The following is an 18210-nucleotide window of genomic DNA, read 5'->3' on the forward strand; positions in this document are numbered from 1 at the left end:
CAACAACAGTAGGAGAACAAACTAAAGCCAGGAAATGGGGTCCATTATTCTGTGATGTCTTTATAAACTGTGGAGGACCATGATACATTTCACCATAACTGTGCTCATACACATATAAGGACATTTTTAAATGAGTGTAATAAACTGATGACATAATAGGGATCTCTGTTTGGGTTAATATAAGCAATTGTGTAATATTATCAGAGAAACATGCTTCTTTCTACCTGATAAACTGTTATTCACTCAGAATAAGCAGTTCAGGTCCATCAGCTGTTTACAAGACAGACCTGCAGCTCAGGTGAGATCATATTACAAGGTTACAATACAGGTCTATGGAGAGGTAAGTGTAGAGAGATGAGAGGGGTAGTGACTGGAGAGATCAGAAGCTGAAGAGAAACAGCAAATGACTACACAGGCTACAGTAACAGCTTCAATTGTTCAAGAGTGTTCTATAATGCCTTCCATGCTGCTGCTGTTTCTTATGGTGGCTATGGAGACATCGAAGTTCAGGATTTCATCTTCTGTGTTTGTGCAGCTTATGGGAGACATTGTAGAAGCTCAGAGACAACTAAAGACAGAGACAACTCAGAGACAACTAAAAATTACAGATAAATCCTGCATAGGATATATAGTGGGCAGAAACAGCACTACTCATGTAAACATGCAGGACCGCTTATTCTCATCCATATGACCAATGGAAAAGAAGTCAAATTCGACCTTGTGACAAGCTTAAAGTTTCCAACACGACCCAAATTTATCAATCTGCTTAAAACTGAAACTGTCTGGGTTTTCCCATAGCAACCAATCAGAGCTCAGCTTTCATTTTACCAGAGCTCATTAAAATAGGAAAGCCGAGCTGTGATTGGTTGTTATGGGACAACCCAGACAGTTTTGGTTTCAGGCAGATTGATATATCTGGGCTGTCTATATTTCTGCAATGGTTATAAGGGTTGTAGATGGGACTTTCATGTCATCTGTATGAGACTTTAGCTGCTCTGTAGAACACAAGCTATGGGGTATATGAAAGGGGATGAGGTATTTTAGTTATTTTGGGATGACTTACTGATAATCATAAATTAAAAATGTCTTAGGGTAATGATTGAAGGGTTAGCACTCTTGCCTTTCCGCACTGGGGTCCTGGGTTTAAATCCCGCCATGGGCAACATTTGCATAGAGTTTATATGTTCTCTCTGTGCTTGCCTGGGTTTCCTTTGGGAAAGTGTCCCTTGTGTAAATCTGCAGTCAGATTGTGAGCCACATAGATTACAGAACTCATGTCAATGGTGACACTCTGTACGATGCTGCGGAATATGTCAGTGCTATAGAAACAAATAGTAAGACAACTGACTGAATTACTTACAACCCTCCTTGCAGTATTCCACCATGTATCCATCCAGTCCTCCTGCACCAATCCTTTCTGGAGGCCTCCATTTCAGTGTAATGCTGGTGTCACTGACATCCTCTACTGTCAGATGAGTTGGTTCACTTGTAGGAGCTAAAAAACAACCAAAAAGGAAGGTAAGATATTGGAACCAGTGATCACTACATGTCTATGTATTTCAAATAAAACGTCACACGCTCTTGGCCCTATTGTAAGTCTACCTCAGTTCTTCACGGAGTAATAACCAGTCTCATAATATTATATCAGATCAATGTTATAAACAAGATGACAATTCTGCATCCTAACACTTGCTTTCATTATTCACATCCAGCATGAGGATTTAGGCAAGCAGCCATGTTAGCGTTGTGCGGAGCTCAAAGAGGAAACCCTCAGAGGTCTATGGGGTCGTACATTTGGTATGACATCAGAGACACATGTCAGCCCCATGAAATGCAATATACAGTATGGTGCCTCAAGGACTCTGTGGTATTGCAATATGCATATTGAACCTAAAAATATTTTTCCAAGTTGTTTTTTTTTTTTTTAACGAAATTGTAGGATGTGAACACTTACATACTTTCACGGATTCAATTCTTCTAATCTAAGCACAGCATTTACAATATTTAAATATTTAAAACGTAATGTATGTTTACACATATACAGTGACCCCTCGACCTACGATGGCCCCGACATACGATAATTTCAACATACGATGCTTTTTTATGTCGGGGCCATCGCATAAACGGCTATCCGGCAGCGCAGACTGCATCAGCTGCTACCGGATAGCCGTTTACGGTGCCCCGTGAGCTCCGGTGATGTCTCTTACCTGTCCTCGGGGCTCCGGTGCGTCCTCTTCGGGATCCCCTGCATCGTCGGCGCTGTCCATCGACATCATCACGTCGCTGCGCTGTCCCGTCATCCAATGGAGCGGCGAGCGTTGCGACATGATGGCGGCGGCGGAGAGCGCGGATGCCGGGGAAGCAGAGGCCTTACCGGAGCGTCGGGGACACCCCGGGGACGCGGCAACAGTGATGGATGGTCCGGAGCGGCGGGGACAGGTGAGTAGAACTTCCTCTAACAGTGATCTTCAACCTGCGGACCTCCAGATGTTGCAAAACTACAACTCCCAGCATGCCCGGACAGCCGTTGGCTGTCCGGGCATGCTGGGTGTTGTAGTTTTGCAACATCTGGAGGTCAGCAGGTTGTAGACCACTGTCCTATACTTTACATTGCACGGATCACTCAACATGCGATGGTTTCAACAAACGATGGTCCGTTTGGAGCGGATTACCATCGTATGTTGAGGGACCACTGTATACAATACAGTAATACACCAACAACCTTTGCACTGCTGAGCGTGGGAATGTTATCATGTACATCATGTCCCAATGTGGTCACTGAGCTTAGATCTGGGTGACCTTGTCTGTATAGGTTTTTTTTAGCTTCTATTCACAAATCTACAGCTCAGTTTATGAGGCCTGTACACACTGCAGCAAGTCAATATATCATGTTCTCCCCTCGGAAAAGAATTCACAACACAACGTAAATCGCAGCTTGCTAATGTCTTGTTTTTACTTATACAGGCACAAGTCCATCATCAAACTATCACCTATATATAGATATAGCAGATCCCTAAGAAGGATTAAAGGGGTTGTGCGCTGCCCTGCAGTTCGGAGCTCCGCTCACAGCGTCCGGAAGTTCATTACTCCGAACACTGTGTGCGGGCTTCCGTGTTCACGGCCGCCGGGCGTAACGTCACGCCCCGGCCCCTCGCAAAGTCTCGCCCGCCCCCTTGTGACGTCACGCCCGCCCTCTCAACGAAAGTCTATGGGAAGGGGGCGCGACCGCTGTCACGCCCCCTTCCCATAGACTTTGGTAGAGGGGGCGGGCGTGACGTCACGAGGGGGTGGGCATGACGTCCCGAGGGGCCGGGCGTGACGTCACGCCCGGCGGCCACGAACACGGAAGCCCGCACACAGCGTTCGGAGTAATGAACTTCCGGACGATGTGAGCGGAGCTCCGAAAATTAGGGCAGCGCACAACCCCTTTAAAGGGGTATTCCAGGAAAAAACTTTTTCTTTTATATCAACTGGCTCCAGAAAGTTAAACAGATTTGTAAATTACTTCTATTAAAAAAATCTTAATCCTGTTAGTACTTTTTAGCTGCTGAAGTTGAGTTGTTCTTTTCTGTCTAAGTCCTCTTTGATGACACCTGTCTCGGAAAACGCCTAGTTTAGAAGAGGTTTGTTATGGGGATTTGCTTCTAAACTGGGCGGTTCCCGAGACAGGTGTCATCAGAGAGCACTTAGACAGAAAAGAACAACCTTAACTTCAGAAGCTCATAAGTACTGAAAGGATTAAGATTTTTTAATAGAAGTAATTTACAAATCTGTTTAACTTTCTGGAGCCAGTTGATATATATATATATATATATATATATATATATATATATATATATATATATATAAAAAAAGTTTTTTCCTGGATAATCCCTTTAACTGCAGTATTATGAGTAGTGTCAGATAACAAATTCAGATCTGCTATATCTGTACATGTAAGTTTGAGATTGTCTATAGCTATTTTCTTCATGGTTCATCCAAAAATGTCCGATCATGTAATTATAAGTAAATGATCATATTTATGATGTATATCACAATTATACCTTTTCTTAACATGACTATAGGGACCAGTCGTATTGATAGTATGCAGAGAACTCCAGTATCGGTGTCACCTGCATTCCATCTACACAACATTACAGCTAGTACAGTGATCCCTCAACTTACAATGGCCTCAACATACAATAGTTTCAACATACAATGGTATTTTCAGGACCATTGTAACTTGAAACCAGACTCAACATACAATGCTACAGACAGTCCAGATCTGTGAAATGTGTCACAACTGGAGGAACTGATCAATCAGAATGGGCATTTTACTGGTAAACCACCTGTATTACTGAAGTACAAGCACTGAATGGCTGTCTGGTAGCGCCCCCTACAGTACAGGGAGGAACTACAGGTTCTGTACTACTCCTTACCTGTGCCAGGGTTAGCTGCTCCTTTGGACACCAAGTAAGGGCGGCTCCATTTGGGACACTGTGTGTACTGTATAGGACCCTGAAGAAGCTCCTGTCCTCTACATAAACCATTGTTTCCCAACCAGGGTGCCTCCAGCTGTTGCAAAACTACAACTCCCAGCATGCTGGGAGTTGTAGTTTTGCAACAGCTGGAGGCACCCTGGTTGGGAAACACTGACATAGACAATGATTACAGCTCCCATCAGATCTTTCTTACTTTTATATGTAAGGATTTGCTTTATCTGTATTAGTTATCTACTTATTTTTCTTTAATCCTCACTTTTTCCTATTTTTGGATGACATTTTGGTGGCTTCAGAACCAATTACCAGGTTTCCATAGAGTTATGGTCTCAACATACAATGGTTTCAACATACAATGGTCGTCCTGGAACCAATTAATATTGTAACTTGAGGGACCACTGTATTGAATTTTTTTTTTGTGTTTGCATGCTTATCTATATCTGCATAGCTCAGACCCATGACCAAATAAATATCTGGGTCATTTTTCTGTTCCAGAAAAAAGGCAAAAAAAAAATCACAGAATAATGTTATTATTTTTTGTGATTTTTGAGTGATTTACATCCCTTTTTTTCTGTGTTTTTTCATTTTCTTGTTCATGGTAGATTGGTACATGTAAGCCCAAGTTAAGACAGGTTTTAGAAAGCCCCAATGTAGCTGTATTTAAGAGTCAACATTACATTTGCAATGCTCATTCGTGGTACTACTAAACAAAAGTTCACCAAATCCGTAAAAGGTTCTATAGTAAATTAAGTTTAGTTCACCAGAACCAGAGGGGGTCTGATATTGCAGACTCTAAAATGCAGTGAATAAACTCAAACGTAGAAATAAGTTAGGTGGTTCTACATAGACCACTGAACTATTGACTTAGAAATATCATCCAGCATGATATTGACAAAAAAGGAGAGAAGTCCTCCGGATGTGTCTAAAATATAACATTTACTTCAACTATTAAAAGCTTAAATATCAATAGGTGTATGATAGTGAAGTTGGCGGTGGCAAGAAAGGAAAAGATAGATGTGCTTGTGACTAAGATACAATATAAAATACAAAATACAATATAAATACCGCCAATATGAATACCGCGGTATTCATATTGGCGGTATTTATATTGTATTTTACCAGTGATAGTGCTGCTAGAAGTCCGGCTGGGATCAGCCACTTCTTAGTCACAAGCACATCTATCTTTTCCTTTCTTGCCACCGCCAACTTCACTATCATACACCTATTGATATTTAAGATTTTAATAGTTGGTCTAAATATGCAGTGCAATTATGGCTTATTATCACTACTTTTTTGTTGCAGTTTTTGCAAATTATAAAATCTAAAGTGCTGTAATTTTTACAAGAAATGGTGGCAATAGTGGAAATAACAACATTTGTGATAATAGCCCAACACAACACGCATCAAATGTTTCAATAAACTTCATTACAATACCAAAAAAACTCCTGTCCTCATCCATTACACCTGTACTGCTACACTGTCATTTGTCTGGCACTGAGTTGCTATAATAGATACAGAAAGTGACAGATGTCCTTATAAATCTATAGTTTATAATCCAAGAGCATGTACCAATCCAAAATATACAATGATTAAGTCACGCACACAATGTAACGAGCAATATGGGGCATGGAACATCTTAGCTATGAGGAGCGATTAAAGGAGTTACAATTGTTTAGTCTTGAGAAGAGACGTCTAAGGGGGGATATGATAAATGTATATAAGTATATTAATGGCCCATACAAAAAATATGGAGAAAAACTGTTCCAGGTTAAACCCCCCCCCCAAAGGACAAGGGGGCACTCCCTCCGTCTGGAGAAAAAAAGATTTAGTCTAAAGGGGCGACACGCCTTCTTTACCTTAAGAACTGTGAATTTATGGAACAGTTTACCTCAGGAACTGGTCACAGCAGGAACAATTAATAGCTTTAAAACAGGGTTAGATACAAAATAACATTAATGCTTATGCAGAATTATAAAACTACATCCCTTCCCCTTATCCCCTTACACCCTTCACTTCAATTCCCTGGTTGGACTTGATGGACGTATGTCTTTTTTCAACCATACTAACTATGTAACTATGTAAGGTGTAAATCAACCGTACAACAGCAAAAAGAAGAACACTAACTCCAAAAAAAGGCCTTACAAAATCCATCAAATCTACTTAAAAAGCTCCAGAAATGTTGTGAACAATCAATTTTGATTGGACATAAAGGACGGTTCACCAATGGACACCAAACAACTTTCCCTCCGAACCTGTGATGATTCAGTTCTCAGAACCAACGGACATTGATGATTCCAATGAGCAGGGTAATAGAGTTGGGCCAGACCTGTAAATACTTTTTTTGGTCTTCTTGGTCTTGGAGGATCCACTTGAGATCTTTCCACAAAACGTGACACTCGAGTCATGGTAGACTTTATGAAGGCTCCAGATGGTGAAACCAAACTTCCCACTCACTGTTCAAATGTGAGGATGAAAGAACTAAAGCAGGGATGTATTAGCAACGGGACTGTCCAAGTGTTGAGGAGGGGGGGAGTTAGAGGATGAGCTCAACAGAGACCCCACTCCCCACCCCTTCTTATAGCAAGGAACATTTCTTTCTTGCATTCTGAGCGTTGATCCTCAACAACTCTAATTCTCTCACCTCTAAATATAGCAGCCACTTTCCCATCAGCACATTTACGTAACTAAAGCCAGACGAGGAATGATAATTTCATAGAAATAATAATAAGAGAACAATGTCCAAGAGGAGTAGAAAAAAAAGACATAATCTCAACTCCCAATATAACACAGTACATGAGTTTTTATATATAGAGTCTATGTACATAGATAGCAGGTTGTACATTGTTTTTATTCGAGTCACCCCTGTTATCGTGTGAAAGGTGACATAAGTGATATAAGGTTTTATGAAGAAAGAAAAAACGGGAATTATCTAAACAGCACGAAGATGTTACCAGCTGTCGCAGTGAATCTCCTAAATGTCACCACGATGTGACTCATTTGTATAATAAAAATTTTATTACACTCTACCACTTGGTTATGTATGAAGCCAGAGATGTTTGAGCCAGAGATCTGTATCAAGTCACGGAAAGGTCCTGCCAACCCTCTTGCTTTAAACTAGTGCATGGAAGACAGATTATTGCAATTGACTATGTTTCCATGATTGATACAGAAACTTAGGTTAAATTGGCCTTAGAAGGTGACGGATAATTTGCAAATAAATTGTAATAAACAATGCACCGTATTTTTCACCCTATAGGACGCACTGGCATATAAGACGCACGCAATTTTAGACGCTGTCCCCGTGGTGTCCCCGATGCTCCGGACGTCTTCTTCCCCGGGATCCTCGCTCTCCGTCACCGTCATCACGTCGCTACACACACCGCTCCTATTGGATGACGTCAAAGGAGAGCGCCGGCCATGAAGGGGATCCCGGCACGGAGCAGACACCAAGGATGTCCCAAACAGCCTGACTGAGCAGGCGGGTTAGTGTCACTTTCTCTTCAAACGCGGCGGTCAGCTTTGATCGCCGCGTCTGAAGGGTTAATATAGGGCATCACCGCGATCGGTGATGTCCTGTATTAGCCGCGGGTCCCGGCTGTTGATGGCCGCAGGGACCGCCGCGATAGGTGTGTATTCGCCATATAAGAAGCAGCAACTTCCCCCCCAGTTTTGGGGAAGAAAAAGTGCGTCTTATACGGCGAAAAATACGGTAGTAGCAAGACACACACATCAATAAAGCCATCATGCCCAGATGAAAGTCTGTGGAGGCTCTAGGGCAAAACCTGTATTGTAAAGTCACGGAAGGAAAGAGGGGGAATAGAGAGCTGGATGCACATTATACTGCTCTTATAGTGCTGCCATATGCTGCTATGAGGACCATATAGTATTTGAAGGAAATTTATAGTACGGTTCTCCTAACTCAAATTTAATATATTGTCCATCAGTTCATTTGGTCTAATAAAAGTCGTATTGCTTTCTAAGTGTTCCAATTCTCCAGAAACATCTAAAATGAGACAGTCCAGATGCTCATTCCAGACTCTAGGGAATCGGAACACCTGAAAAGCAGAACGTCTTTTACAAGACCAAATAAATTGATGTCCAATTCATTAGACTTGGGTTAGGGGAATCTTCCTGTAGATTCGCTCAACTCTAGTTGCAATATTACATTTCCTTTTAGATTATACTAAACAGAACATTTAAAAAAAAAAATTTGAATCATTTAACCCCCCATTTTTATTCCCACCTTCCAAGAGCCAATTTTTTTCTTCTTCATTGACATAACCGTATGAGGGCTTGTTTTTTGCAGGTTGAATTGTATCAGTCAATGGCACCAGTTAATAAACCATAAAATGTAATTAATTTTTTTTAAATAAATGTTATCTTTGCATGGAAAAATTCTGCAACTTTTTGGGGTTTATGTTACAGGGTACTCTGTGTGGTAAAGAGGATGTTAACTTGGCAGCAGAAAAAAAGCTGCAACATACAATGTTCTAAAATGGAGCAGGAAGTTGGACAGCTCTCTGTTTTCAAGATGTTGCATGTACTAGTAGGTCATTTTATAGTACTTATGATAAATGATTATAAAAACAATTTTACAATTTTTTTCTGTGGTCTAAAAATGCTATAGTTAGGGGGATTTCCCTGAGGAAGCGTAAAGCGAAACGACGTTGGGGTGGCGGTCTCTCTCGGTAAGGTTTCTCCCAGATCACACTGACACTGTGCTGCATCTTACCTACCAGTGCTTTGGGATTTCAGCAAATGGGCGTTCTGCTTTGGCTGATAGTTAGCCTGATGCACTTTGTCCCTGGCTTGCACTCCACTGATATTGGCTTGGTGATGCAGCACCATGTCTAGCATGTGAGTACATATCTTTCCCGTCTGTGTGTCACCCTAGAATAGTGTTTTAGTGGTACCCTCTATTGTTCTGTCCATATCCAGGTGTGTTAGTGCCATTTATCCTCTAGCTAGTATATCTATACAGCATTTTGGTCTACGATTCATACCTGGCAGGAGTTGAGATGCCTGTTTGTCCACCTGTACCTGTTCCCATTTTAAAAGTTTTTAAGATTGTTTGTGTCTTTTTGTAATCACTTATATAATCATGATAAATGATTATAAAAACAATTTTACAATTTTTTTCTGTGGTCTAATAATGAGTTGCGCTATAGTTAGGGGGATTTATTACAACCACATGCATTATATCTAGATAAGGGCTCGCTATATGGTTCGCTATATATGCTGCTTAGTGATTCCTTGAATAATGGCCTAACATTCTATAAAATGTCCTCCATAGGTAACCCTTCACTTTAAATTACTGTGACATCACTGGAGGCGCTCCCAAAACAGCCACCCTTATTTGGCCACAAAACACGTTTGTCACTCTTGCCTCTCTGTGGTAAAATATCTCTGTAAATAGTGATGTAATGCTAGCCAGCTTTACTTTTAGAATGAAGCATTCTGGCCTAGTCATGGGTTAACAGAAATATCCGGTTAAGCCTATTGAGTGTCTCGTGTGTTTCATGTATGTCTCCAATTACAAAACCTGAAACTCTAATGGTGTTGGTAATTTCAAGGGCCTTGCATAGATATTGATCTCATGACAGCTGTATGTAACAGTGGAATGCTCCATGACAATTGGACACACCAGTGGTTGGTAGAGTTTCCATTGGTGGAGACTGGCTGATGATTTCTTCTCCCCTATGTCTGGCCCTGAATGGAAGTACACAGAATGCGGGGCATGCGACTATTACCTAAAACCAAAGCATTTCCCATGTGTTGTATTTATGAGACAATTTATTGATGAAAAGAATGCAGCATAATCACCTTAAGTAACACAAACACAACTGTGGCATTACAATATAGTTCTCCCATAGGTGTAGGTCTAGGAAGATTTCTAAAACAATTTTTAAGAAAATGAAACCTAAAATTAAAAAGGCACTGTTACTTTAAAAAAACCTTTGTCTGAAAAGGTTCAGGATGTGAGCTTAAATGTTGTAATTGTATGTACACACAAGTGAATACACATTTTATTTGTTTATGGAATATTCTGGTGTGCTGTGACCATTCTTCAAGCAAGATCAAAAGAAAAGATTTGTGTGGCCACATGAAACCTCAGAAATCTGATCAAGTCCGTACATTAATATTGTGCGATGCCTCCTGTTTGTCAACCTGCCAGTTAATGCCACTTGTCGCAAACTGAGAGGGACAGAATCCTTGAACTGAGAGACCTTGGTTTGTCACTCTGGCAGATCACTATGCGCATACGCTGAGATGTCATCATGTCCAACACTAAATGTCCCAGTGGTTGGGAGATTTGGAACAACTGCTGCAAAAAGGTGCACGGAGGTGAACCTCCTCATAGACATGTGATCAGATTAGAAGCATGACATGTAGTGGTCCTTTCTGTACTCTCAGTGAAATTAGACACACATACCATGCCTAGGGTGTCCAACAGTATCTACACAAACCATCACAAGACAGTGGGCTACCTAGACATGCAGCTACAGGTGCTTCATTGTCCTCATGAGACCACTCTCAAATTCTATAACGGTGCAGATCAAGAGGGCAATGAAGACTAGGATGAAAGTCTATCCTGTTCAGTGATGAATACCACTTTTGTCTTGGATGCATTGATACCAGGTTAAAGGAAATCTGTCATCAGTGTCACCTGCACTAACCTGTCAGTACAAATAGGTAGTGCAGGTGACACTGATAACAACGATACTTACCTGGTCCTGTTCTGTACTGTGGTTATGGGCTATCCTCTTCGGCATCTTCAGCTTCGGGCCCGACTTGGAGTATGGGCAGAGCTTAGTGACGTCACTGCTGCTGTTTGCTAGCAGGGGGACCCAGCAGCAGTGAAGACACTACACTCTGGCCATGCTTCAAGTCAGGCCTGGAGCTGAAGATACCGAAGACGATAGCTGAAGAACCACAACACGGAACGGGGAAAGTATGTATCGTTGTCATCGGTAACACCGACAGGTGTTAGTGCAGGTGACACTGATGACAGATTTCCTTTAAGGTCTGGAGACCACTAGCTAGGGCCATGAAGAGGCCTTCATGTGGAAACATTACAAGGCTCCTGCTCCTGGGACTACAGTGTGGAATGGCATAATATACAGCAGCCAGAACCCAGGTACACTAACAGCTCAGTATTACATTGATATGGCCATGGAATCAATGGTTTGGCCATTTTTCCAAAGTAGCCTGTGTGGCCTTAACGGCTTACATAGCCTGCAATATCCTGGCCATGAATCCCATTGAACACATCTGGAATGTTCCTGGTCGACAGTTGCAAATGGAGCTGCAAGCAGTGGTTGATGATTTGCATGCTCATGTGAACTCAGCGTTTCAGAACATTTCCCAGACAATTCAGTACTCAATAAATCAAATATTTTCATTTTTTCTTTATCATTTTCAAATCATAATAAAAAAACAAGCCATGAGGTGGCAAGAACTGCCTGCACAGCTTAGAGACAAGAATGTGTTAAGGCCCAGATATGGAAAAGGGTACAAAGAATGTCTGCTGTACTGATAGTTCCCAAGGGCACAGTAGCCTCCATAGTTCTCAAATGGAAGACATTTGGAAAAACTAGGACTCTTCCTAGAACTGGCCGATAGCTGTTTCATAGTTAGTAAGGTTGAAATAATACGCATGCCTATTAAGTTCAACCAAGGAGGTGACTGGAAGGGGTACAGGTGAATAAAGGGAAGGAGATGTGAGTCTATATTTTTGCATATACAATAATGTTATTTTGTTCTTGGAATGTATCTGTTTGGAAGCCCTCAACTGTTCCTGCTGTTCCTGAGGTACACTGTTCCATAAAATCAAAGTTCTTATGGTAAAGAAGGCTTGTTGCCCCTAAATATAAAACCTTATTTGAGGGGACTTTTGAGGGGGTTTTACCTGGAACAGTTTTACCTCATATTTTTTGTACGGACGTTTTTACACTTGAATAAGTTGATCATATCCCCCTTAAATGTCAATTCTCAAGACTAAACAAATTTAATTCCTTTAATCTTTCCTCATAGCTAAGATGTTCCATGCTCCTTATTAGTTTCGTTGTGCGTCTCTGCATCCTTTCCAGCTCCATAGCTTTCCTTTTATGGACCGGTGCCAAAAATTGAACAGCATATTCCAGGTGAGGCCGTACCAATGCTTTATAAAGGGGGAGTATTATGTCCTTGTCCCGTGAGTCCATGCCTCTTTTGATACATGACAATATCCTGCTGGCCTTAGAAGCAGCTGTTTGACATTACATGCTGTTCTGTAGTCTTTGATCTACAAGTACACCCAGATCCTTCTCTACCAGTTATTGCCAATTTTACCCCCCCCCCCCCCCCAAGACATATTATGCATGCAGGTTTTGTACCTGAATAACTTTACATGTATCCACGTGCCACACTCAGTGTGTCCAAGTCAGCTTGTAACAGTCTATATACATTATATATTAGCGGTTGAGTGCATATCTGATTCAAAGCTCTAAAACAAATATTTCACATGTTTGGTCTTCACACATCCAAAATGATAATAGATCTAAGAAGCTACTATTCTAACTTTAGTAACTAGTCTGCTCACAATAAAGTTAGTGACAGCTTTGACAAGGTTTGGTCATTGAACTTGACGGAAGAGTCTAAAGTATTTTTGTACACATCATCCTGTAGGTTACACACTGTAGCACCCAATAAGTACACAGTCTATATTTACAACACAGCACCTTAAAGGGGTACCGGGAAAAAAAAAAGGGTTTTAAATCAACTGGTGCCATGAAATTATACAGATTTGTACATTACTTCTATTTAAAAACCTTAATCGTTCTAGTACTTATCAGCTGTTGTATGCTCCAGAGGAAATTGTGTAGTTCTTTCCAGTCTGACCACAGTGCTCTCTGCTGCCACCTCTGTCTGTGTCAGGAACTGTCCAGAGTATGAGCAAACCCCCACAGTAAACCTCTCCTGCTCTGGACAGGCAATGTTTGTGGAAGACAATAGCCATGATTTTGTTACCCCATACAACCCATTTAATGATACACAGAAGCATTTATTAGACTCGTGAGATCTACTTTATGGAATCACATTAAAGGGTACCTTTCATCAAAAAAAACTTTTATAGATGATAGATTAATGTATGCAGATTAACTTTCCAATAGCATGTTATTAAAAAATATGCTTCTTTCCATTTAATTTTCCACTTTGAAAAAATGACCACTAGGGGTCTCCCTACCAGTCCTGGACCCAAGCCTTTTTTTTTTTTTATAGATATCAGACTCATCCTAAGTCCTAAATCTCAGACTGCAGCCGGGACACAGACAAGCTCAGCACTGCTGCCTGGCAGGGAGACCCCTAGTGGTCATTTTTTCAAAGTGGAAAATTAAATAGAAGCATGTATTTTAATAACATGCTATTGGAAAGTTATTCTGCATACATTAATCTATATTTTATCAAAAGTTTTTTAATATAAGTTTTTCTATATACATATAGAATTAATCTACACCTCATATATATCATTTTGTAAATTACATTTCTTATCCTGTACTCATCTGGCAGTAAAGGTCTAGCCTGTATTAAAGAGGACCTGTGGCCAACCACCCAAAAATGTAATTACATAGTCATTATAGCTTAGGGTGCTCTAATTCCTATTCCTGAGATATGCTGGTTTATACTTTGTCTGACAATTCAGGGAATCGAGGGGTCTGAACTTAATTTTAATAATGGTAGTGAATATCAGGTGATGGGCAGGATTATACATTCAGGGTGTGTGTATTAGGCATACATGCTCCTTAACGTACAACAATCACACCCCCTGAGTGTACAATTCCATCCATCACCTGATATTCACTGCCATTATTATCATTAAAGGGGTACTGTGTGATTCAGGCAGCTTTGGCTCCTTCCAAAGGCTCATCTTGTGTCTCTTGTTCAAGCGGAGGAGCCTCCATAGGAATCCCTTAATGGTAGGCCACAACTTTTCGGACTTATGCCTAATATATTGCTAATTACCTGTTGAAGTTTACAATTCCTCACAGTTGGCATAATGTGTAGTGTTGAGCGGCATAGGCCATATTCGCATAGTCGTAATATTCTCGTTTTATTTTCGCATCTGCGAATATTCGCATGTGCGAAAATTAACATATGCAAAAATTAGCATATGCGAAAAATCGCGTATGCAAATTTTCGTATATGCGAAAATTCGTACACCGGTCTCACACAGTAGTATTAGAGCCTTCTTACACCACATAAGCTGGAAGCAGAGAGGGATGATCACTGTGATGTGTACTGTGAAAAAAATAAAAAAACAAACAAAAAAAAAAAAACGAATATTCGTAATTACGAATATATAGCGCTATATTTGCGAATATTCGCGAATTCGCGAATATGCGATATTCGCGAATAAAATTCGAATTGCGAATATTCGCGAGCAACACTAATAATGTGTACTGCTGACGTTATACGTTTTGTATGCTGATTCATTTTTGATCACTTTAATAATAATAAAAACATTGAAACAGAAAAGGGGTACTCTGGTGGAAAACTTTTTTTTTTTTTTTTAAATCAACTGATGCCAGAAAGTTAAACAGATTTGTAAATTTCTTCTATTAAAAAAATTTAATCCTTCCAGTACTTTTTAGCAGCTGTGTACTACAGAGGAAATTATTTTCTTTTTGGATTTCTTTTTTGTCACGACCACAGGGTTCTCTGCTGACAACTCTGTCCATGTCAGGAACTGTCCAGAGCAGGAGAAAATCCCCATAGGCTGCTCAAAACAGTTCCAAAAATGGACAGAGGTGTCACTGTGGTCGTGACAGAAAAGAAATCCCAAAAGAAAAGAATTTCCTCTGTAGTTTACAGCCACTAAGAAGTACTGGAAGGATTAAGAATTTTTAATAGAAGTAATTTACAAATCTGTTTAACTTTCTGGCACCAGTTGATTTAAAAAAATAAAATAAATAAATAAGTTTTCCACTGAAGTACCCCTTTAAGTTTAAACCCATCTGACTGATTCCCTTAATTGGTAGACAAACTAAACCCTCATACCTCAGAAACGGAAAGGCATATAAAAAAAACTGTAAAAATCTATTCTTTTGGGGGGGGGGGGGGGGGGGGGGCCTCATCCCCTCTGTAAGGGGTTTCACATACATCTTTTTGGGCAGTATTTGCTTCGGTCTTTTGAGTCAAAGCCAGAAGTGGATCCAGCAGAAAGAGGAAGCATAAAGGTTCCTACATGCCTTTGTGGTGGCCAAGTACGGGATGGTGTTTCCCCGTACCTTTCTGCCCAGTCAGGCAGTGTCCCTCAATGTCCCCAGGGCCCCCTGCAGTTGTATCCCCCATGTATTTATGTTCTATATTTTATTGTGTATTGTAGCTTTAACAACTTTACCATGTGATTGTAACCCAGGAGGTTCTAGTGACCAGTTGACCCCAAAGGTGACCTATGAGCTCCCTGCTAGTCTCCCCCATATAATCCCTGAGTGAAGCTAGCTTCGCTCTCTTGTTCCTGAGGTCAGTCCAGTCAAGACGTCTCAGAGTGTGTGTCCAGAGCATTGAAGGCCTCAAGTCAAGTCCTGCAGCCACAAGTCAAGTGCACAGTAAGCTAAAGTCATAGCCCTGTCAGTCAAGTCAAGTCTGTTGTCTATCCAGCGTGGCCTGCACTAAATTCTCCCATCCACTACAAGTGCCAGCAATCCTGCGAGGTCTCTGTGTCACTGGTCACCTCCTTGGGTCCTGGCTGTACATGCATAGACTGTGACAACTGTCTACCCTCAGTAAAGCTACCGTTGTTCCGTAACTTGGCGTCAGTGTCTTCATTGCCCCTGTGCCTAGCCCAGGATCCAGCGGTATACCTTCGGATGGTTAAGGCTACAACACGCACTGGTGTCACGAACACAAGGGGTTAATACCATCTGCCCCTAGGGTAATAACATCTGCCCTGCACCACACTCCCTGCCATTACCACAACTTTTGGTGTCACAGGATACGTGTGTGCACCATATGCCACAAGTCCTCCCCCTAGTCTGAACTGTGTCCAATGCTGTTTGCAAAAATTGTGTGCCGATGCGACAGAAGTTTGTGCCAGAAAGTGTACGGGACTTTGTCATTGAGATGTGTTTTAACCGAGGTGCTTGTGGAATAGAGGGGGAGGTGAAGAAAAGTTTGCTGCCTGTTGTTTTGAAAACTGCTAATGTCGCAAAAACTATGTGCAAAATTAGAACAGAAGCCATGTTACGTTTTCCAGTATTGCCTGTACTTGAACGGGTTAAAGATGCGCGAAAATGTCCCGCGCTGGTCAACATCCCGCCCCTGGGCATGGAAATCATGTCGCTTTCTCCATGCCAAAATGGCCGGCGGCCATTTTCTTGGAGCCCAGGGACTACGCGGCCAGAGGTACACAGTACACCAGAAGACGCAGGGAGGAGTAACATGGCAGAACCAGTGAGCACACGTGTGGAGAGTCCCAAGATGGCACCGGAGGCCTGGCAAGTTGCCGCGGCGCAGCTGTTCCAAGAACTGGCTGACCGCTTGCAACGTCTTTCCCTCTGGGCCGAGGAGGCCTGCCACCTAGTCCTACTGCCGGAGGACGACGGGGACTGGCCAGCCACCCCAGAGGAGGAAATATCCAAGTCATCAGGTGCATCATCACCTGGGGGTCCTGGGATGAAATCCTGACGGAAGAATCAGAAGGGAGTACCCCGGCTGAGGCCCCGTTTTCTACTCCTCCTTCCACCCCCTAGCCCTGAGCAAACTCCCCAGGCCACAAAGTCTGTTGTCTGTCCACCATCACACCTTTGCCTAAGTAGTTATTCGGCGATGAGCCCAGTTTGATCTGATACATGAGGGAGCACCTTCTTCCCCTGCCAGGGAAGTCCCATCCCCCAGTTCCATCGGCCCAGTCCGAAAGGGCCAAAAGAGACGCTGAAGTGGTTGAAATTGTAGAGGGACTGAGGGCTCAGAGAATGGAGAAGTATGGGCCAAAGCTACTGCCATTTGAGGTGCGACAGGTGCAGCAACAAGACACCAAAACCCTGGAGGCCCTGTACATAATAAAATTGGTGCATCCCCGAGAGGGTGAGCCACCCCTGGAGTGTCACCCCGCAACGGTGGTGAAGTTTAATAAGGTACGGGGGTTTGGCACCCTTATGGACTGCTGTAATGGCGGAACCATCCTAGTCAATCGACGGGCAGTACAGAGGGACTATCTCCCTCCAGCAATGCATTCTCTTGAGAGTGGGGAGATTGTGTATACACCTGTGCAGAGCATGAGAGGAGAGTGGGCAGCTGCGGTGACCCGTCCGAAGAATCCAACGCAGATTCCATTCGCTTATTCCCCTTTGGACGACTGGGATGCAGATCCCTTTGGGTTGCTGCCACTGAAAGTCAAAGGTTCTGCCCGAAAGGTGGTCTTCATGCCTGAGGCGCCTGCTATGACTCCAAGATACCTCCCAGAGTCATCTGAGGATGTGCCCAGTTCTAGTCCTGTGGTCAGGGAGGTTTGGCCTAATCAGCGGGCACCAACCAAAGTGCCTCGGCCTACTCCAGTTGTTGCTGAGGTTTGGCCAGTTCACCAGGCACCAACTGTTCATCCCCCAGTGGTGTAAGCTGCTGCAGTGCAGGTGATGGTCACTGTGAGTCCGACCATCACCGAGTCCCGTTTGTCCCATATCTCATGGAACACACATATCAACCCCATGGAGGGGGCTCAGTCTCGTGGCCCTAGGTTCACGTCACAACCTAG

General features: G+C 42.3%; 1 protein-coding gene across 1 annotated transcript in view; it reads right to left on the reverse strand.

Annotated features, from left to right (window-relative positions):
- The window catches only part of MYBPC3 (myosin binding protein C3), a 182153-nt gene that overhangs the window by 23059 nt on the left and 140884 nt on the right, over window positions 1–18210 (reverse strand). Inside the window, exon 24 of the mRNA XM_056528158.1 lies at window positions 1361–1495. Coding sequence (XP_056384133.1) covers window positions 1361–1495 — 135 coding nt within the window. The remainder of the gene's footprint in view (window positions 1–1360; window positions 1496–18210) is intronic.

This window comes from Hyla sarda, chromosome 6 (assembly GCF_029499605.1).
Source record: "Hyla sarda isolate aHylSar1 chromosome 6, aHylSar1.hap1, whole genome shotgun sequence".
NCBI lineage: Eukaryota > Metazoa > Chordata > Amphibia > Anura > Hylidae > Hyla > Hyla sarda.